Source organism: Anopheles stephensi, chromosome 2 (genome assembly GCF_013141755.1).
Source record: "Anopheles stephensi strain Indian chromosome 2, UCI_ANSTEP_V1.0, whole genome shotgun sequence".
NCBI classification, from domain to species: Eukaryota; Metazoa; Arthropoda; class Insecta; order Diptera; family Culicidae; genus Anopheles; species Anopheles stephensi.
The window spans coordinates 89,934,609-89,954,764 of NC_050202.1; the positions used below are offsets into that span (position 1 = coordinate 89,934,609).

A 20,156-nucleotide genomic window follows, 5' to 3' on the forward strand; every position below is an offset into this window, starting at 1 on the left:
TCAGGCGGAAAGGAAACATTGAAGCCTAAAATTTTCACTTTTTCATTTGAAGCTAAAATACCAGCAAAGGCGCAAGTTTTTCATTCATCAAATGCCCAACACCACAGATTCATGCTACACCACATGCTGACGCGCGTTCGGTGACACACCCTGTATGTTTACATTGTCAATTGCAGCATAAACACTGCTGCGTTCTGCTGTCAACAAATTAACAACTTTTTGGCGAGGCAATTTAGGATAGGTACAATTTCCAGCTCCTTGGACACACGGGCAATCTAGCTAATCGATTGGATTTGGTGCATAGCGTAGGGTGCGTCCGATGTCGATGTTTGTCGTTTGAATGTGTATTTCGTCGTTTGGTGTGTCTTCTGTCCCTTCCAAAACCACACGCTTCCCGTAAGATTGTGCAGCGTAAAGTGTCGTTTTGTGTTATTAAATGTGCTCATAGTAGAACCCCTTTCGCTAGCTAACTCTGTATCATTTTGTCCGGTGTCCCCCATACTAATTTGGTCAACGTGAGCACACATTTAGTTAGGCATGGCGTCACCCTTCCGCTATACGCACGCAATCACTGCCAGGTATGTATTGGAGCTTGGACAAAACTAAAGCAGGTCCAAAAGCTCCATGCTTGACCTTTTGGCCAAAGCCGTACGGCACAATAATTAAGGCCAACTGGTGGGGCGAATGGATCGAAAATGAACGATGGTACAACGCCCATCCACCGTCCACGTTCCACCTGACTGTGTTGAGTAAAAATAAATGAAATTGTTTACATTAAATTAACTCAAGCACTTCTCACATGTAAGGCTACATTGACTAACGACTAACGCTTCTTGCTTGCTCAACAGAATTCCATTATCTTTAAGAACGCGCGGAGAAATCGATCTGGAAGAGGCCAAACTGCAGCATGAAAGTTATGTGAAAATGCTGCGCGATCTAGGACTGGATGTGATAGAACTGCCACCGGATGAAAATTTACCTGAATGTCCGTTCGTTGAAGACTGCGCCGTAGTATGTAATGGAATAGCGTTAATTTGCCGACCCGGTGATCCGCATCGGGTGCAGGAAGTTAGTATACCTCGCTGCCAGCAACTTAACAGCAAATGACACTCACTTGCCTACCCCACACCATCATTGCAGGTCGAAGCCGTGCGGGCTGTGCTGAAGAAGGAACTGGATCTTCCCTTAGCCGAAATAGCCGATCCCAACGCTAGACTGGATGGCGGCGACGTGCTCTTTACCGGGCGCGAGTTTTTCGTTGGTCTCAGTAAGTGGACCAATGAAGCGGGTGCTCGTGCGGTGGCGGCCGCCTTTCCCGAATATCCCTGCGTTCCGATAAAGGTACTGTTCGCAGCACTCCCGCACGCACGGTTGTAGGGGATGATTCCGATTTTCCATGATCGGTGCTGTATGTGTTTCTGAAACTCACCCTTGTGTTTTTCGTCTAATTCGTAACCGAGCTACTACTACTCCTACTACTCTTACTACTAGCTAAGCCAAATATGTCCAATGATCGTGTAATCATTAGTGTAAATATGTCAGTACCATCGCCGTTGTTGGCACCAGTGCTTCCGTCTTCATTTTTGTCATTGTGTAGATAGCTACTAAAACTGCATACGCTCGAAAGTGCCATTAGAACAATTTCATCTGATTGTCTAAACACGTAACCAGTCGGTTTAGGATTAGATCTAGTCACATTGAATGTTCTACACTACAGAAGCTACAAAAATGAATGTCCATATGTAAGCGATCATGGTCATGAGATGATGGTGGTGTGGTGTGGTGTGGAGAACGCTTTTGTAAATTTCTTACCTTTACTCACCTTTTACTATACTTTCCTTCTCTCACTGTCTCACTTCTTTCTTTCTCTTTTTCTCTCTTTGCCAACTTCCACATCCGCCCATTCTTCTGATACCCTTACATTTTAACACTTTCCTTCCTTGCTTCCCAACCTGATATCCGTCGTGGTTGTTGATGCAATCGACGGAATCGAATGCACCGTGTGCACACCACACGCGCGCGCGCTGTATCATAGGTAGAAGACGTAGACGATGTGGTGAATCCTATAACGTTGGATTTAGTCAGTGGAGTGATTCAGGTTGATAAGATATTCACACACACACGCGTGCGCACTATGCTAACTCGTGTGTTTTGTAACAACACCAAAGCCAAACAAAAAAGCCATTTTTTTATTTGTTCAAACTTTGTTACGAATATTTATTTGAAAGCAGCGCTATACAGCCATACCATTTGCTTTGTACATGTACGCAATGTTGTACTGTTAGTACGTTTAAACGCACCATAGATTTATTTGCTTTACCTCAATAATCGATAGTTTCGGTGTAACTTGTTCGCTTTAGTCGCTTAGTAGCTGGCCGGTTAGCTTGGAACCGGTCGTGAGAGCTTACCGACGTATCCGGAATAAGCGTTCCGTACACTTGAACGCTGTACAATTCGTAAATTCTGCACCGAACATTTTGTTTAAATATTTCGTTCTTTGTCTTTTGCCTATCATAGTGCTATGACACGCGTGTTTCATATATTTGAATTGATTACATGACTATGCATGATTTGTTAGTGTGTTTGTTTGTTCGTAATGTAGCATGTTTGGATTGTCATGTTCCGTGGTTGTTGCATGCTGGTAATCTATTGGCATTGTGAAACCATAGTCAGCCAGTAACCAGTATGCTTAGCTAGAGCGTATTTATTTCTTTCAAATTAGAAGCATATTGAGCACCGTCGCTTCCTGTGGTCTGCTGTTTAAAGATGATTCCATATTTGCTTGTCTCGCGCTAAGCTGTGCCCCCGGTGGTGTGGTCGCGTGTGCCAGACGCTAAAACAATGCCCTTCAATCTCATCTCCCGCCCAGGTATCAGAGCATCATCATCTCAAGTATTACGTTTCCATGGGTGGACCGGACGTTCTCTGTGTTAGCCGCAGCAAGGAATCGCAAGAGATCTTGAAGCGAATCGAGCGCGAAGCTACCTTCACGTACCACACGCTGACACTGCAGGAAGAGACCGCAGCGAACGTGCTGTACATCAACGGTACGCTCGTTACACGATCCGTCGATGAAATTCCAATCTCAACGCAGGTAACTGGCCGCGTGCCCTTGTTCCTAGCATGGCAATGAGCTCACCCTAATGACACACGTGCGCATGTTGTGCGGACTGCATTTTTTCCCAGATTTTATCGCAGAAGCTCGACAATCCGCGCCAGATGCTGTACATGTCCGAGCTGGGCAAGTTTTCCAACGGTCTTACCGCCTGTTCCATTCTGGTCAAACGTTCCAAGCACATCAAAAGCCTGTGAGTGAGCATCGAGAACACATCGACAGAATCCAGTTAAGGGATGCAGCAGCACATTACACGTTTCCTTGTTTGTTATCTAACTTAGTTTGTCCTGTGTGTTGTAGTACAACAAAAAAGCCTCTTTTCCGCAGCTATTCCCATGACCAACGACAAACCGTTTTTATCAGTGTGGGAAGTGGTGGGGTTGGGTTTCCTCCAAATTTGTAGCTCTAATTATTTATTTTCTATATAACTTTTTCTTCTAAGTAGTGCGTACTGCACCAACTTATAAAAGTATTAATTTTATGTTTCAAGTGACAAGGGAATTTGCACCGCCACCGGATTGTTTTCGTTTCACAACTCCAAAAGCCTCAATTTCCATTTTTTGACGACATTTGCGTAGCATCATACTGAACTAACGCGCACATTTACTTGAACAGATCTGTTTTCCTTCACCAAACCGTCTGTCGATACTAGTCACCTGAACAATGGGCATTACAGAGTTCAAATCATTAAAGTATTTCTTCTTTTTTCTAGCTTGTTTTTTTTTTAAATGGTCTGTAAGCAGAAAAATACATTTGTTCCACTGATATTAACCCTATCGAAAGTAATCTCTATTTAAATGAAACGTGAAAACTGAACACCTTTTACTCTACGCTGCTATAATTGATATTTTTATCGCTTGTGTATGCTCCTCTCTTGAGAAAGGTTGAATTGTGAAAAATTCAAACTGTATTTTCGCGGTACCCCAACAAATATAAGCAAAGGAGAGAAGAAAAAAAGAAACAACAATATTTACAACGATACTACCTAGTTCTGCATAACTTTGGAGTGTGTATACTCACACGAAATCTGTAACGCAACAGTGTAATTCTTCTCTAGCAATATAGCCTATACGTTACGTTACACCAACTAAAAACTTTTGGCAAATGAATAAAAGATGATTGTAGCTTCTCCATAACCACGTCACGGTGTTGCTTGTTTTCTGGTGTCGGAAAGAAACTCTTCGAAAAACAAAACCACGTTGCTTGGGAAAAGCAATAACCAAACGTACTTCGTCTTCATTTTACGGCTACACTAAAACACTCACGTAATCTTTCCTCCACAAGAAGAATGATCAATATTTAAATTCATATTTAAGCAATTGTTCAAACTTCATTTGGCGCTTTTAATTAAATTGTCTGCCCTTTATGTGGCTTCCGTTGGTTTGCGCTGTGTTGTTTCACCAAAGTTTGAGTGTTAAATGCTGTTACGCGACAACTTTAGTACAACTTTAGTGGTGTACTTCAATGTACGGTATTGTGAACCAGCCTGTTGTAGATTTCACGCACTCAAGTTTAGCTCGGCGGCAAGTTAAGTAACGCTCGGTACCTTCACCGATCGTGCGTGCTCGTTCGTTCAAGCAACGTTGTTCACCCTATCTTTGAAAGGTCTTGATTTGATCGGCGTTCCATCGATTAGCTTGTACACCGCTAGTGCATCGTTCGCATCTTCCGTCCGCCGGAAGGAGATGGTACCGATCAGTTGGTTCTCCGGGTACCAAATGAAATCAATTTCACCGTACGATTCGTACGTGCGATAAATGGTTTGCTCGTCGGTCGCTGCAAGAGAAGAAGACGGCACAGAGGACCGCAGAAGAAGGGGAGGAGTACATATATTGTTTCTGCATCCACACACATCCACAACCGTCTGCAAATCTCGCAACACGGCGCACGGGGCGCGATTGAGTAAATGCTACCTTGATTAGGATGATACTTACGTTGTCTCAGCGAGAGGTAAAGCGAGTATCCCTCTCTGATCGATGGTTTATCCGAATTGAACGCCACCCGCAGCCGGCGGCCCGCTATTTTAACGTTGTTCATTTCCAGCGCTTTAAACGCATGCTCCCGATTGGTGTAATCGAAGTATACCTCGCCGTACCATTTGAACCGGTCAAAGTCCACATCCGCCAGCCGGCCGAAGCGGGCAAATATTTCTTCGATTTCCCGTTGGCTCACCTGGCTGCTAACGTTGCCCACGTACACGCTGTGCTTGACGTGCTTATGGTTGTAGCGTCCAATGTTGTACATTACCCGTTCCAACTGATAGGCTTGCCTTGCGACCGGCGGTGATCTCACTTCCTTCGATGGAGTCCTCGATCGGCGTCGCTTTTGATGCTCGTATGATGGCGGAGATGGGGAACGGGATTTGCGCGAAAATCGTGACGGTGGTGATTGAGTTCGCGACCTTGTGCGTCGTGAGCGAGAACGGGCCAACCTTCCCGAGTTCCTTGATCGGGAACGTGCCAACCTTCCCGAGTTCCTTGATCGAGAGCGTACCAATCTTCCCGAGTTTCTTGATCGAGAGCGTACCAATCTTCCCGAGTTCCTTGATCGGGAGCGTACCAATCTTCCAGAGGTCCGTGATCGTGAGCGTGGCAACCTTCCGGAAGTCCGTGATCTTGAGCGTGATCGAGAAAACCGTGCATTGCGGCGGTACGGCGAACGAGATTGAGATCGCCGCCCTATCGATCGGGACGAGCGCGATGAGGATCGTCTGTTGTGGCGTTTCGCTGGTGGCGATGGCGAAGGATCAAACGAACTGCCGGCGTAGTTTGCATCATCTGGCATACGGAAGCGTCTCTTCGCTTCTAGCTGTATCTGGATTTCACGCTGCTCTCGATTCAGTCCGGCAAGCAGATCCCGTAATGCGTCCACGCGAGATCCCTTGCGGTAATCGAACCGTTGTCGCAACGAGTCTAGCTCCTGCGTGATGGCAATTTTTTCCACACGAATTTGCATGTACCGCTCGTGTGCTAAACGATCCGAAGGCGAAACGGACCGCATCTGATCCGAGAGCCTCAAGCTGTCTGACGACGAGTACGTGGGAATGCTGACTCCTACGGTCGTTGTGTGGTTGCTGATCCGTTGGTGGCTGGAGGACGAGGAGCTCGGTTCGATTAGGGGTAGGGTAGGCGATGACGTGCGCCGGCTGCTGCTTGCATTAGCTCTGCTACCACTAGGCGGCTCGGTCCTGGCGCTGGTCGGTTCCTTAGCTTTCTCTTCCGAAGATTTGGCCCGCTTCGTGCTGGTGGATGGCAGCAAGGCCGTAACGTTTGCCTCGTCCTTTTCCAGCTGCTGTAGCCGACGTTGAATGTCCTGCTCTTTCTGCTTGATGTAACGTTCCATCTCTTCCAGACTGTTCAGCTGATCCAGGCATTCCGATTTGATGCTGCGCTTTTCGACAATTACATTCCGAAGATCCTCTTCCTTTATGTCCACCGGTGGAGGGACGCTGCTTGTCGATGGCTTGGGTGTGTCACAAGGCTTGTTGATGATTTCCACCGTCAAAGGTTCCGTCCTCGGTACGCCCGGGGGCTTCGGGGCTTTCGGTGGAGGAATCGGCAGCACTGCTTTGCTGTCCATGTCCTTTGGTTCCTTCTGCCCAAACATGTCCGATAGCAGCACTCGTCCCCGATAATCCTTCGTATCGTCATCAGCGCCCGTGTTCGCGCCAGAACTCAAATTAAATCTGAATATTTTCTGTTTCCCTTTCTGTTTCAATACATCCTTCAGCCCTGTAATTGTGCGGCACGTAGCAAACGCTCGATATCATGAGTACTCATGTGGGGAGATAAACTTTCAACAATCGAAAGGCACTGCATCTTCCAGCAGGCAGCAAGAAATATTTTTGTTTCCTTTGATTGCCTTAGTTTGTCAACTTACAGAACACCTCAATCGGATGACGTTCAATGGCATGCATCTCACAGGCTCGTTGTGCCCCCTTTACGTCTCGATAGATGAGGACGAACTCGTTTGTCGATGTTTTTTCGGCAAAATATAAAACTCCACATTTCACAAACTCGCGTACAACTTGTGCCACCGAAAGGTTTTCCTCTGAACAGATGCATTAGAAACAATTTGTATGGTTAATAAGTGTTATTCAAACGTTTTTTAACGTTTGCGACCAATGCGACGCCAACCACGGTTTTTTGCGCTTCCCGCGTTATTATGCAAATATCATTTACTATTAAAATATATAGGTGTTGTTTGTAAAATCATTCTTGAAAAGTAAAAGATGTTTATCAATTTCAACATACCTGGTACCACCGTCACCATTATCGCTTCCATGCAATCCAATCTGGGGCTTTCCGCGGCGATATGTTTGAAGATGAAATCTCCATTGAACTTACCCTTTAACCGCACGGCTCGGTAAGCCTCTAGATAGTTGGCAAAGCTGACAAACACCTTCCACGTGTTCGAATCAAATTTGCTCGGCTCCTTGCGCAGCGCCCGTACGGCACCGGCGCGGTTGAAGTAACCTTTTAGCGTTGATAGCTTCGCAGCTTTGGGACAGTTGTAAACCACCACTGAAAATGTAAACTTATTGTAAGCGTCGCACATTTTACACTCCCGTTCGTTCGGCTATGGGGAATGGGATACCTTCAAAATTGTACTTCTTCGGGTTGGGATTGCAATAGTGCGGGTCGAACCCCGTTTTGAAAATGATGTTATCCTTCTTTTCCTGCTCCTCTTTGGCTTCTATTTCCTGCAAGTAATTACCCTTCGGTGTGCCGTTCATCCTGCCCTTGGCGGCTCGAAAGTACACAGGCATGTTGGTAGTGAAAATCATGAAATCTTTCTGACTCACTGGTACGATGGTAACGTTAATATCCGTAATGCTATCGATTTGGCAAGCGTCGTTCATGTTGATCGGGTGCGTAAAGTGTACGATCGTCGGACCATTGTTGCGAACTTTTTTCTCGACGTACAACACATTTCCAATGTCGGAAAATGCTTGTACGATTTCGTCGTACATTACATCTGAAGGGGCGCAAAGAGAAAAAGAAGAGAGGAATAAATAAGACAACCAAAGCACACGAATCCCCAAGCAATTGGTGCGATATCTTACAGTTTGGTACAAAGTTAATCAGCACAGATTGATTCTTTACCGGATGAAGTGCCTCTCCGGGAATCATAGTGAATATGGTGCAGGTTATATCGGACAGTACCACCTGTCGGCAAAAGCAATTCAGTGCGCGTTGCTGCGATTCCTCGTTCTGGTAGGTTATCGTGTAAATTTTCGAAAACAGCGCGTTCAGACAGATGCCTCGCTCGATGCTTAAGATGGGGCCGAACTTTTGAAAGTAAATGACCACATCTTCGTCGTAAACTTCGCGCGGAATATTCTCCACCTTGACTGAGGGAGAAGAAGAGTGTTATAACATGGAACGTACTTGGCCTCGTTGCGTACCCCGTCCAGTCCGTCCACCTACCTGCCGTATTGTTTTCCGTTTGGAAGCGTAGCTTTCCAAATCGTACATCGCGACGATAGACGAGCAATGGACTGTAGTCCTCCTCGTAGTCCTGCAAGCCCGGCGCTGGCGAAAAATCATCGCAGTTCTCGTTTCGATTATACTGGCCCATAGAATCATCGTCCAGATTGTCGTTGTACTGGTGTTGTTGTTGGTGGTGGTCCTGGAAATCATCGTCCCGATCGTCCATCAGGTTCTGCTGCGGGTCGTGTCGCATCGGTTCCTGGTTATCAAAGTACTGCTGCTTCGCGCGCAGCAGCTCATTGTAAACGCGAGGCGTTTTGTAACTATCCAAATCTTCCAGCCGCACTCGCACATCCTCGTCGAGAACTTTCACCGACACCTGGTGCTGGTTTAGCATCGAATTGTTCAGCTTCCGATGCGCTGCGTGGGCTGCGGATCGTTCCGAAAAGCTAACGAACGCATAGTGATTGGTGGGAATCTGTACCGTCTCGACATTCCCGTATCTACAGCACGCTTCGAACAGATCCTCCTCGCTCGTATCTGTGAGCAGAAGTGTTGCACAGTGGTGAGCGACAACGCATCTAGAAGACAATCGTAACAACTACCCATCACTTACCGGATGATGTGTTATGTATTACTATGGTATAGCCGGCCAAAAACTTTCGATCATCGTTCGACAGCATCACGCTCAATCGATGCGACTGGAAGAGCGTCTGATCCAGGCCGCAAGCTTCCGCGGCTTGCGCTTCGTTCTCGAACAAAACAAACGCAATTTTCGTCCGGCAATCATTGCGATTTTCGCGCATGAACGTGGAACCGACCACATTCCCGGACGATTTCAGCAAACTGTGCAACTCCGCTAACGAGGTTTGCTTGGGAATATTAGAAATATAAACCACTTCGTTCGGATTCATCACGACGGCAGGAGCTACCTTTGCGACTTGTGGCCTGCTGCTATTTTCTACGGAAATGACAATCTGGCTAGCTGTCAAACGTCAAACGTCAAATGAATGCTTTTCTGGCTGGTTGTCAAGTAAATGGTAAAAGCCGCACAACAAAACACAGCAACGAATGTTAATAGCGCCCGTGTTGCTTTCGCAGTACTGAAAGCGAATCCAAGATAATCGTGAATTTGCTGCTTACGTTCTTTTGCATTTAGTTTTATTGTTGCATTAAGCATGGATGGTAAGTACGATACAAACATATGCATGATGAGCCCATACAATTGTACTCTAACTATGCTATGTGCTGTGCAATGTTTGCAGAAAATAAACCACACGAATACTATGTCGGAAACGTGCCGAAAAACGCCACCGTAGAAGATCTGCGATCCTTTCTGAACGATTATGGAAAGATAAGCAATTTCGAGTATCGATTGCACAAATGCACCTACTGTCCAACGAAGATTGCTTACATCAAGTTCGCCCAAGAGCTGGACGAGAAGCAGCTTGAAGAGTTGAACAAGTCAACGTTTCAGCAAAAGCGGCTATTTGTCGTTAGTACGCAAGCGGAAAGGTTCTTCACGCCACTACAGTCCGTTGTGGTTCGATATCTTAACGAGCGTAAGTTCTGTTCCCCAACTTCGGTGACTGCTCCGTCCACCGTCCGCTTATTTACACTACATTCGTCATTGGCATTTGCACTGCAGAAATCACCGAGGAAGATCTGTACAACCATTTCCATAGCGTCGGTACGATTGAATGCGTTCAGAAGCCTTCGCATAACTATGCGTACATATCCTTTACGGACAATGCCGCTATCAAGCGTGCGCTGGAGCTGAAGAAGTCGCTCAAAGGCATCGAACCATACATCGTGGAGGTGAAGCGAAAGATCAGCATGTTTCTGGAACAAAAAAAGCCAGTAGCCTACACACAAATCAAGGAAAAGTGCGACAAGCTAGATCTGGTGTACGATCCGGCAGCTGAAAATGAAACTACCTGTATGTGTGTGTGTGTGGAATGGGTGAAAGGCGCCAATCTACCAACGCCCGTTTGGCTCATTTTCATTTACAGTGCTTGTGACCAACATCCCCAGGGACACCGAGGAGGATGATTTGATCGGGTTTTTGAGCAAGTTCGGGAAGATTGAGGACTGGATAATGCAAAAGTCGGCCACCTGCGTAATGTCCAACATTGCCTACGTGACCTACCGGTACCCGAAGATGGCTCGGGCAGCATTCCTACACGAGCCACTTAATTTTCAGGGCTTTGGAATGGAGGTTTACAACCGAATGTTGGGATACACATCGAACGATTCGGACAAAACCGTTATCATTAGGCGCACGAGTGTGTGTGAGTATAGCGATGGGGTGGGGGGATAAAAGCTTTCCGGGTCCTGATACCCGTATTTATTGGTTCATTTTAGATTTAACCAACGACGAGATATTTGAAGCATGTTCCGAGCATGGACGGGTAGAGTATATTCAGCGCATAGATTCCACTAATTACAATACAATCGTCCGCATGGACACGGCACCGGCGGCCAAGAGTGTTTTAGACACGCGGCATATCGCTGGCGAAGAGGTGGTGATTCGAATGTACACCGCAAACCAGTACATTTCGCCCACGTATGCGCCTCGCTACCTAGAGGCACGCGTGCCTCCGAAAAGGTCCCGCAAGGAATCAGTGTTACTGCACATTGCCGACATAGAGGACCGTAAGAACATGTCACTACTGCCCACTGCTTTCCATCCGCAGTACTTTAATCCAAATCCACTCTACTACCGAAACGAGGTGCAGGTGTGGAATTATGCACCGAACCAGGGTTTGGTAGAGTTTAGAGAATATTTTGCAAAATATGGCACCGTAATCAATATGCGGGAACAGAAGGAGCACAACACGTCCCCGATCGGTGTCGCATACCTGAGCTTCGATACGAAGCTGGAAGCGAAGCGCGTTTGCAAGCTAAATCATTCGTTCATGTGCTCGAGGCGGCTTTTGATTTTGATGGCCGACCAGCGCATTGAACATGATCCGGGGTTGTGTGTTAGGGTTAGCAGTCTGACGGAGGAAATTGCTGATGAAGATGTGTACGATAGGTTCTGCATGATAGGCGATGTGAGGTACGTGTTTCGTCCCAAGCTAGTGGAAGCAATCGTGTGCATGACCAAGGAGAAATGGCAGGCAAAAGCGATGAAAGTGATGTGCGTTGGTCGGTTCCCCGTCGTTGTGACTTCTCTGCGGGGTTCGAACCAGGCACAGCAGGGTGCAGTGCCAGCAGTGGGCATGGTACAGTATCCTATCGCTAACCCTAGTATGGTGCCGGCTCCCGTACTACCACCAGCTTCCAGTAGTCAATGGTACGGAGTGGTGGCCCAAAGCTTCCCACCCGTACCAATGGTGGCAAGACCGATGGGTCCGAGTCTCGGTAGCTGGATACCGGTGGCTCCGGTGCCGTCCAATGTGCCCATGGCGATTGGATCGGTCAGGATGGTACGGCCGGCAGCAGTGCCAACGCCCGTGGGATCAATTAGCGTAGGCAGTCAGGAGGTAAGCCCGCGAATGCGAGGCCTCATGCAAACCGTGGAAGCGCAAATGATTAAATGTAAAAACTTCACCACACTGCCAATGATGGATCAGTTTAACTTGGTCCGTGACATCGTCAATCAGTGCATGAGCTATCCACTGTTTCTGTCCATGACCGGGGAGGAGAAAATCCGTTATCTTATAAACGAACCGAAGGGCTTTCAGCAATTGAACACGTTCACGCTCTTCACGTACCCGGAGCAGCTGCAGATGCTAGCCATCATTGAGGATTACTATCGTAGCACAAGTGAACCGGGAACGCTTCCACCACCGGCCAGCAACAGTTCAGCAGTGAAGGAATCCGTTGGAAAACAACCACTGAATACCGTTGGAGTGCTGCCGCGCGACACCACCAAGGAGACGGTTGCACCAACGGACCCGGCCGCTACATCGAACGATAGCGATGTTATGGATGACGACGATTTCATACCGCCGGCACCATCACCGCCACCGTTATCGTTTCGTTCGCGATCGCCGTCCCCAGTGGATGATGAGAATGGTATGTGGATTCCTTCTAGCGGTGCTTCGCTAAACGGCTCAATCCAGAAGCAGATGATCGAATCGGCTAAAAAACGACGCGCCAAGAAACAGGTTAATGGTTTAGAGAAACCAATGGTACACGTAGATAACCTTCCGGAGGACGTTAGCAAGGCACAAATTGAGCTACTGTTTAGTCAGCATGGCAAGGTGAAACTAGTCTCGCACGCAAGGTCCAATTATCCGCATTCGCACTCCATGATCGTTATGTACGACACGATGTACCAAGCGTATACCGCATTGGAACAGAACTTGACGATACTGAAGGGACGGCTGATACGCGTCAGTATCCTTGGGACCACCTACACACCCAGTTCGGATTGTGGCGTTAGCGTTGTTAGCAATGGTCGTAAGTGACACACACACACAAGCTTATCCCGCGACTCAAATCGTCAGGAAACTATATTAATTTGTATGTACTGCTACTTTAAACCTTATCTTTGCGTCACAGCGTACTCGGAACTCGCCATCTACGAGACGTTCAAGTCCTGTGGCAAAATACTGTACATGAAGACGACTGGCCAGCCCGGCAGTGAGGTGTGCCTGATCGAGTTTGACGACAAACATTCGGCGCAGGCCGCTCTCAAGATAACCTACCTGCACAACGGAAATCGCTGTAAAGCGCAGCATCATGCATTTAACGCTTAGGTAAGTATGTAACAAAAAAAGGTAGCAGCAAAGCGGAACGGATTTAAAACTCTTTCTCCTGTTGACTCGTTCACCGACACAGCCATTCAACGGAGGATAGCAATAAGAGTTTAGAATAAATCAACAGAATAGGAAAAAGGGAAAAGGTTCACACTACCCTGTGCGCCCCACTTGTACAGCAGCTAGCTATAGAATAGGTACCCTTAAGAGTTAAGAACAAAACTGTTTTCTTTTTATTTCGTTAGGAACAAAAAATTACTCTAAACGGTATGAAGTTAAAATACCGAGACGGGGTGATGATGGACGAAACATGAGAATTGTTTAACAACTATATCATACAGAAGTGCTTGTTGCGCCGGTGTAAGAGCCACAGCACGCAGCACAAAAGTGAGATGACATTCGATTGTTTGAGCTTGTTAAACCAAGCTCAATTAATCAAAAGAAGTTTTGTAAGCCCAAGTGAAACACTCACGAAAGTGTAGCGAACTGGCTGAAGTGATGTTATGGTTAAGCAATGTAGCATAGAAAAACATGAAAACATTATTTGTAAGGATTATCAAAATATCACTCCCAAATGGTTGAAATGAGTTACTAATTTACCAACCAAATCATGATTTGCGCCGACTTGAAGCAACGACGACGTGACGAATCGTTTGGTAAGTATACGGAAACGGAAGTGAAAATTAGTGCAAGTGTTTTAAAGCAACACTACCAAATACACTTCGCCTCACTCAATGGCCGGATTCAACTGGAACAATCGAGGACTTATGGAGCGAAGAACGCGCGCCCCCCGGGGAGAGAGAATCGACTTATCATGCAGCGGCTGTATCTTTAGCAGTAGACGGAGTATGTAAGCTTATAAGGGCATAGATCTATTAGAGCAGGGTCATTTATGTTCCCAAGCAGCATCGGTAAACTAATAAAGTGGAGTATGTTTTTGCTTTTCTTTTTGTATGCCAGTAGGAGCATGAAACATTTAAATACAGCAATAAAACCATCACGTTCTATTCATTTTTGACGACTCTAATGCAGTCTTCTATTTTATTTCGTGTTTTTTGCACCTGAACGGTTTTGACCATTATTTGTTTCTAAACTATCACACAATTAGGATTCCGTTACACTTAAAACTCGCTCGATTCGCTCTAAATCAATTGTTTGCGCTTAATTTATATTATTTTTTTTTCGTTTTGCTGTTGCAGCACTAGAACCTAATTGTCGTGTGTCATGTTGCTTTCTTATTGTTGCGTATTCAGGCTTAAAAATCAGACTACGCCGGACGGGTGGTTTCTTCCCCCGACCATTAAAATAATGCAAAAAAATAATGGGAGCTTTGCTTTTGTACCTCACCTTACCACTCTGTCCATCAACGAGACCGAGAGTGTGTGTGTGTGTGTATGGACAACGGATCCATCATATCAGTGACCGGCGAGATTGGTAAATGCAAGCGGATTGTTGCAGTTTTGTTAAAATTAGGACAATATAAAGCTGGCAAAGTAAGAGAGGATCACCCCGAACCGCCGCCGAACGGGTGGGAAGAAAAATTACACAACTAATGCTTTTACTTAATCCCGACGGCTGGACATATGAATCAACGATAATCGTGTATCACAGTTGAAACATCATCCTTTCATGTAACGAAAGAAAGGTTCTCTACTATTTCCTGTGTGGCAAATTCGATCGCTTTACCGCTAATTACGCCTCTTTGCACCGCTCTTCACAGGGGGTTTGATGTTTGCTTCTTTTTTTGCCACGAACAATTACAATACTAACATACATACAGCAGACTTTTCTTGTTGACTTTTTATACTTTTTTTGTGTGTGAGTTGCGGTTTGTTTTTCAGTAACGTGGACTGAAACCGCTGGCCTCCTTCTTACGGCTAATCACTAACAACGATACTAATAAAAGATGATACACGGTCACCACAAAGGGGAACGGAGAAAATTTGCTTATCGCCTTTTTTTGTGTGTTTTTGAGGGAAACGTGAGCGCGAAAGTAAAAGGAAGTTTAAAAAAAAAAAATTAAGAAAAGCGTGAAACGAAAAACTTAAAAAATGGTTGAATCATACAGAAAGGAACTTGCACTATCCGAAGCGCGAATAGCTCAACCGTTGGACACTTGCTTCGCGCGTACGTGAATGATGATGTATAGGGAAAAGGGCGTTGTAATGTATCGCATTGCACCATTGGGTTGCTATCTCGGGCATGGGTAGAGCATTAAAAAGGCTACACCAACGCCGCGAGAACGGGTAAGTAAAGCTAGGTAAATAATAAGTAATTGAAATTCGTTGCCACAAATGGAAGAGCTTGTTGTAAATCTTCTTGCTTGCTACTCGACATGGGCTCCCATCACCCATTCGCGCGATTGTATGTGATGCTAGCGAGTGTGTTAAAAATCGTTCCGTGTATATGCGTGCGTAGTGCGTGCGTGTGGTGCTTCGTACCACCATATCTCAACTAAACACAAAATAGAGATCGTCCTTCGTAAGTACAAAGGCAGCAGCAAGACAGCAATGTCCTAGCCCACCAGCCACAGCGACATCGTGTGCCTGAATCGCGTTGTTACTTTTCATTGAAAAGTATGCGTAAATTGTATCACCAGTTTCCATTGCAGCTACGGCAGAAGAGGACTATTTAAACGCTATTAGCTCTATATGATCGCATTACTTTACACGCACACCCCCCTCCAGATACGCGCGTTCGCCCCGTACAAAGAATTTAAGGCAATTATAATGAAAAATAGTAAATCGCCCCGTTTCCACTTTTTTTTCCTGCTCGCTTTGAGTATTTGCATACCTTTTCGATGTTTTACATCCGAAACGCTGTTTGCTCAGTAAGACGTCGGTGCGACGAGAGTTCGCTGCACGAACGATGGCACAAATTCGGCGGCCAGTGGGTTTAGCGTCGATTTCTCAACGTTCAGATCCTTGGGCTGGCGGATCAGCTGCTGCTGTTGCTGCTCCTTGTCGAGCTGTAAGCTGGACAAAATGTTCACCAGCCCGCTGGGAAGGGCGCAGCAAGGGAAAGCGAGATGGTAAATCGTACGGAATTGGTGGCGCGGTCGGTGGCCAAACACTTACCTTTCCCTCGGCACATTTCCGACCAGTGCGGCCGAGGCCCTTATGTCGGCCGATGCCATCTCGTCCATCATCATCGCCTCGATGCACTGGTCCATCAGCTCTTCCTCCTCTAGTCGCTGCAGTTCTTGCATATCAAACTCGTCCTCGTTCTCCATCCACATGTACTCGGCGAAATCGTCCGCAGGGCCAGTGTTTTCCTCGTTCGGTGGTGTACTCAAACTGTCCGCATCAGAATCGTAAGGATCGTTCGGATACTGGACTCCCCCGGCCGTGTGTCGCACCGTTGTATCCGCGTCTCCTCCACCTCCTCCTCCTCCGCCCCGATTAAACAGTGCACCAGCGGTTATCGTGATGTGCGTATAGGTGTTTGAGCTACTTCCACCGATGTTGTTGTCGGGCATCTTCATTTTCATTTGCTCCGTCGCTTTCGAGATGGATAGGCAATGAATGGTGTGTGCGTATGTGGCCACTGCAACCAAAAGCAAAAAACAATATTTTATGTAACACTATGTAATCAGGGATTTGAGAGAAAGAGAGAGAGAAAGAGAGAAAGGGCTGGCGTTCTGAGTGCATCTTTCTAAGGTTGTTTGTAAACTTGCTGATATATTTGTTGTTTGTTTGCGTAGGGCTAATTATAAACAATTGGCTAAACCTGTGTGCGCTAGTGTGGAATGGGCTTGTGTTGTGTAAAAAAACAACCACAATTCCCCTTCTGGCAAGGAGCAACGAAGCACTTGATATTTTGTATTCCACTCGTTTGCGTGTCACTATCGCTTCCAACGGCTTTACTTTGCAGCTTTTACACTAGTCTCAAGGTGAATTGAAGCAGCCTTAACTACACTTTGCCTGAAGGACGATGCTCTCTGTGGAAAAAAAGTGTCTTCTTTTCGTCCGCCAACCAAACGAACACAGAAACAATTGCAAAGCAGCCCTACATGAAAACTCTTTTTAACTAGGAAAAACAAGCGATGGTACGTCGGTTTTAGCTAAATGTATGGCACTATTCTGTCGGACCAGCGAAGGTAACGTACAACCCGGTAGCACCTCCATCTTTTGCAGTTCATTACCTCAAGGAGAAAACGCTTTACAAATGCACAGCTCACACAACGTCGCAATTTTGTTTTACTTCGAATTTCAGGCAGCCAGAAAGGTTGGTCCGAACGCAAAAGTGACGCACAATTTGTATAGCAGCAATAATTTTGCACTAGAATTTCAACAACTGCCAGAAAATAGAGTTCACTTGTGAAAATTTGGTACACCTTTGCCGAGAGCGTTTACAGTTCGTTCTTTTTGTGATCTGGCTGGCTGGATTGCTTTGTTATTTTTTCCCCTTGTGAATGGCGAACGTACACGATTGGGCCAAGCGTTTAGGGTGACCAGACTTTTTGGTTGGGTCGCGGAGCGATAGCAAGCGGAAAATTGATGCTTTTATTAAATAATATGCAAAAATTGAGGATTTTTACACTCTTACACGAATAATCCGCTGTAGAAAGGGCAAAATATAAGCTTATTTCTATATATTTATTCTACAATGACCAGCCGATTCTGGCTGCCCTAAACAACCTGGACCTGACATACCGATTCGAGCAGCTTGTCGAGCAGTGGGACAAAGTCAACTTTTTTGTTTGTGCTCGAATGGAGTTGTTGTTTTGTCGGAAGATTTTGAATAGCGACCGTTTGGAGTATCCGAAGCAAAGGGAAGCTATTGAGAAATGTAATTTATGCAGCGAGCAAATCTGTAAAAAATGGAAGTTTTTCCAAGATCTACGATTGGTAGATTAGTTCAGTAATTTAAATTAATTGATATGCTGCATGCATATGAATAAAGAATTTTTACAATAGTAGATTTTGTTTTATCCTGCGGCTACCAATAACGGTTTTCCTAGAAAAACAAGTAAATAAAGTTAAAATAAATGCTCAGCAATGTTGAAATGAGCACAGTTACGTCAGTTACAGTAAAAACGATCGAATTGTTCAGTTGTGTTAAAAAAAAACTTTTATTATAACTGTCTTCAGCTATCTGCTAAAGCTAGAGCAGCAGCCAAGAACATGCCATTTCTGGATCGTCGAGACCAAGAGCTTGCAGCTGATGGAAGTTAAACAATTGATTTACTATTCTTGTTTCGTCCTGATCGAGGTGGAACACAGAAACTTTTCGTTTGAGGGGGAATGTGCATTATTCACCGTGTAGCTGTGGAAAAGTTTCGCGTAAGCTAAGCATGCCCGTTTAATTTAAAATGCATCCCGTACACAACCCCCTCCGGGACAGTGCGCTATCGATGGCCTACAAAACTATGGACACACCTATTTATAGACTATCGATCAGGTGAAATTAGATTACGAATGAAATGTTAACGCAATATCTAAATTGGAAATTCAATGATTAATAAAGTTTTGTTTTGTTTCGCCTGCCAGCTAATTCAATCCCTTTTATTCCCGTCAGGGCCGCAGCCTGTAAGGGGGGAAGGTTGCGTTACGTGCGCGCGAACCGCCGTGTCGCTTTACCGGCTGCTTGTGCTGTTCAATCAGATAAAGTCCTTCAGATTGTTACCGCTCTATGTAAACAGTCGTGTGCCTTAATAAGCATGTATCAGTGAACAACATCATACTTTTAGCTGATCACTGTACATAATTTACGAATGTCATCATCATTTCATTCAATCACTTCCCCTTTCACTGGTCGGTCGAGTCAGACTACCAAGGGGACGGAATGTCACGGATAATGGAGAGCCGATTCGCTTTCGTTTTTTTATGATGAAGATGAATTGGTTGATTTGTGCGTAAATGAGTTCCGTATCGTTCTAATAAAAAGGACAATTAACAAGTAAACAATGCAGTCGGGTTAAATATTTAAAATTTGTAACAGCCGTACAATGGAGGCCGTGCCTTGTCGAACTGTTATGAGTTACTATGAGAATGTTATTTTTTGAGACAATTTTCCCTGTTTCTTTTTCTAAAAGAATATTTGAAACAGAACTCAACCAGACAATAATCAACTGATGTATAATTTTAAAGAACAATACAGAGGGAGGAAAATAAATCACATGAAGATAAAATTTCCAAAGAAAGCGAGAACAAAAGAGAGAGAAAGAGCGATAGCAAGAGAAGGAGAGTGCAACAATGCAAAAGAGGGTAAGCAAATACGCCAAGTGGTATTTGGTCGCTCTGTAAAGCATTTTCCAACGGACAAAAGAGAGCAAGAGAGAGCGAGAGCGAGAGAGAGAGAGCCTAGTAAAGGAAAACGAAAGTTGTAACCACTCCGAAGCGATGATCTGTGGGTCTGACGGGGAAAATATATTACCACCGTCCTATGGCACTCGTCAGTAACGGGACAGCATTCACGCAGTTCAACAACGCGCGATGCAATAAACCAAACGCTGTTCGATACAGTTGCGTGCGTGCTTTGGAGCAGAGAGAGCGAGCGAGTCTGGACGTGTGACAGTAAACCGTTTGATTTAAATTACGATTTCAGCTAGTGGTGTCAACGTAGTTTTAAGCATTATTTCACAATCACAACCCACGTGTGTGTTCTTGGGCGCTTCTGCGGCACGGTGCAATAATTAGAGCGTTAACAAAGCGTTTATCTATTCGAAGCCAATCTGTTGTAGTGTGCAGATAAGTGAGCGGTATGTTTGTGTATACAAAAAGTGTTTTATTGTGAAGCTGTATTGTTTCGAGCAAGAAATGTTCTTTTTATTACCTATTGTTTTGGAAGGATTTATTGAAACTGTATCGAGCTTTTCGTTCGATGGAGGCGCCTGGTGGTTTGTTCGTTTGTGATCATTTTCAAATCCAGCTTTACAAAAAGCTTTCCTACAAAAAT

The 20,156-nt window shown here is 45.4% G+C and overlaps 4 protein-coding genes across 16 annotated transcripts; 2 read left to right on the forward strand and 2 right to left on the reverse strand.

Annotated features, from left to right (window-relative positions):
• Positions 1-150: 150 nt before the first annotated feature.
• Positions 151-4,254, forward strand: LOC118505238 (N(G),N(G)-dimethylarginine dimethylaminohydrolase 1). 10 transcript variants are annotated; one of them, XM_036040778.1, is made up of 7 exons: positions 193-396; positions 467-578; positions 849-1,068; positions 1,141-1,341; positions 2,036-2,098; positions 2,870-3,094; positions 3,187-4,254. In XM_036040778.1, the coding sequence occupies exons 2-7, from the start codon at positions 538-540 to the stop codon at positions 3,310-3,312; spliced, it is 876 nt and encodes a 291-aa protein (XP_035896671.1). In that variant the 5' UTR covers positions 193-396; positions 467-537; the 3' UTR covers positions 3,313-4,254. The 10 variants fall into 10 exon arrangements, with proteins under 10 accessions (XP_035896680.1, XP_035896677.1, XP_035896676.1 ...); XM_036040779.1 differs by having other exon boundaries at positions 532-578; XM_036040780.1 differs by having other exon boundaries at positions 224-241; positions 532-578.
• Positions 3,512-9,523, reverse strand: LOC118505148. The gene is made up of 8 exons (XM_036040526.1): positions 9,164-9,523; positions 8,545-9,087; positions 8,181-8,468; positions 7,712-8,092; positions 7,369-7,638; positions 6,995-7,165; positions 5,050-6,846; positions 3,512-4,891 (listed from the first exon to the last, which is right to left on the reverse strand). The coding sequence occupies exons 1-8, from the start codon at positions 9,459-9,461 to the stop codon at positions 4,689-4,691; spliced, it is 3,951 nt and encodes a 1,316-aa protein (XP_035896419.1). The 5' UTR covers positions 9,462-9,523; the 3' UTR covers positions 3,512-4,688.
• A 56-nt stretch (positions 9,524-9,579) lies between these two features.
• Positions 9,580-13,864, forward strand: LOC118505162. 2 transcript variants are annotated; one of them, XM_036040558.1, is made up of 7 exons: positions 9,580-9,732; positions 9,813-10,109; positions 10,196-10,486; positions 10,560-10,838; positions 10,912-12,957; positions 13,060-13,256; positions 13,339-13,864. In XM_036040558.1, the coding sequence occupies exons 1-6, from the start codon at positions 9,726-9,728 to the stop codon at positions 13,254-13,256; spliced, it is 3,117 nt and encodes a 1,038-aa protein (XP_035896451.1). In that variant the 5' UTR covers positions 9,580-9,725; the 3' UTR covers positions 13,339-13,864. The 2 variants fall into 2 exon arrangements, with proteins under 2 accessions (XP_035896451.1, XP_035896452.1); XM_036040559.1 differs by having other exon boundaries at positions 13,060-13,864.
• A 399-nt stretch (positions 13,865-14,263) lies between these two features.
• Positions 14,264-17,877, reverse strand: LOC118505252. 3 transcript variants are annotated; one of them, XM_036040805.1, is made up of 3 exons: positions 17,401-17,782; positions 16,334-16,802; positions 14,264-16,255 (listed from the first exon to the last, which is right to left on the reverse strand). In XM_036040805.1, exons 2-3 carry the CDS (start codon positions 16,744-16,746, stop codon positions 16,084-16,086), a joined length of 585 nt encoding a protein of 194 aa, XP_035896698.1. In that variant the 5' UTR covers positions 16,747-16,802; positions 17,401-17,782; the 3' UTR covers positions 14,264-16,083. The 3 variants fall into 3 exon arrangements, with proteins under 3 accessions (XP_035896698.1, XP_035896700.1, XP_035896699.1); XM_036040807.1 differs by lacking the exon at positions 17,401-17,782 and adding an exon at positions 17,805-17,877 and having other exon boundaries at positions 14,268-16,255; XM_036040806.1 differs by having other exon boundaries at positions 14,268-16,255; positions 16,986-17,402.
• Between the last annotated feature and the right edge of the window lie 2,279 nt (positions 17,878-20,156).

Coding starts and splice junctions, on each gene's coding strand:
- LOC118505238 (XM_036040778.1), top strand. CDS start 538: ATGGCGTCACCCTTCCGCTATACGCACGCAATCACTGCCAG. Junction 579..848: donor ACGCACGCAATCACTGCCAG/GTATGTATTGGA, acceptor CTTGCTCAACAG/AATTCCATTATCTTTAAGAA. Junction 1,342..2,035: donor ATCCCTGCGTTCCGATAAAG/GTACTGTTCGCA, acceptor GCTGTATCATAG/GTAGAAGACGTAGACGATGT.
- LOC118505148 (XM_036040526.1), bottom strand. CDS start 9,461: ATGAATCCGAACGAAGTGGTTTATATTTCTAATATTCCCAAGCAAACC. Junction 7,639..7,711: donor GAAGAAGTACAATTTTGAAG/GTATCCCATTCC, acceptor TTACATTTTCAG/TGGTGGTTTACAACTGTCCC. Junction 6,847..6,994: donor TCATCCGATTGAGGTGTTCT/GTAAGTTGACAA, acceptor GCACAATTACAG/GGCTGAAGGATGTATTGAAA.
- LOC118505162 (XM_036040559.1), top strand. Junction 10,110..10,195: donor GGTTCGATATCTTAACGAGC/GTAAGTTCTGTT, acceptor TTTGCACTGCAG/AAATCACCGAGGAAGATCTG. Junction 12,958..13,059: donor TAGCGTTGTTAGCAATGGTC/GTAAGTGACACA, acceptor TTTGCGTCACAG/CGTACTCGGAACTCGCCATC.
- LOC118505252 (XM_036040805.1), bottom strand. CDS start 16,746: ATGAAAATGAAGATGCCCGACAACAACATCGGTGGAAGTAGCTCAAAC. Junction 16,256..16,333: donor GGAAATGTGCCGAGGGAAAG/GTAAGTGTTTGG, acceptor CGCCCTTCCCAG/CGGGCTGGTGAACATTTTGT.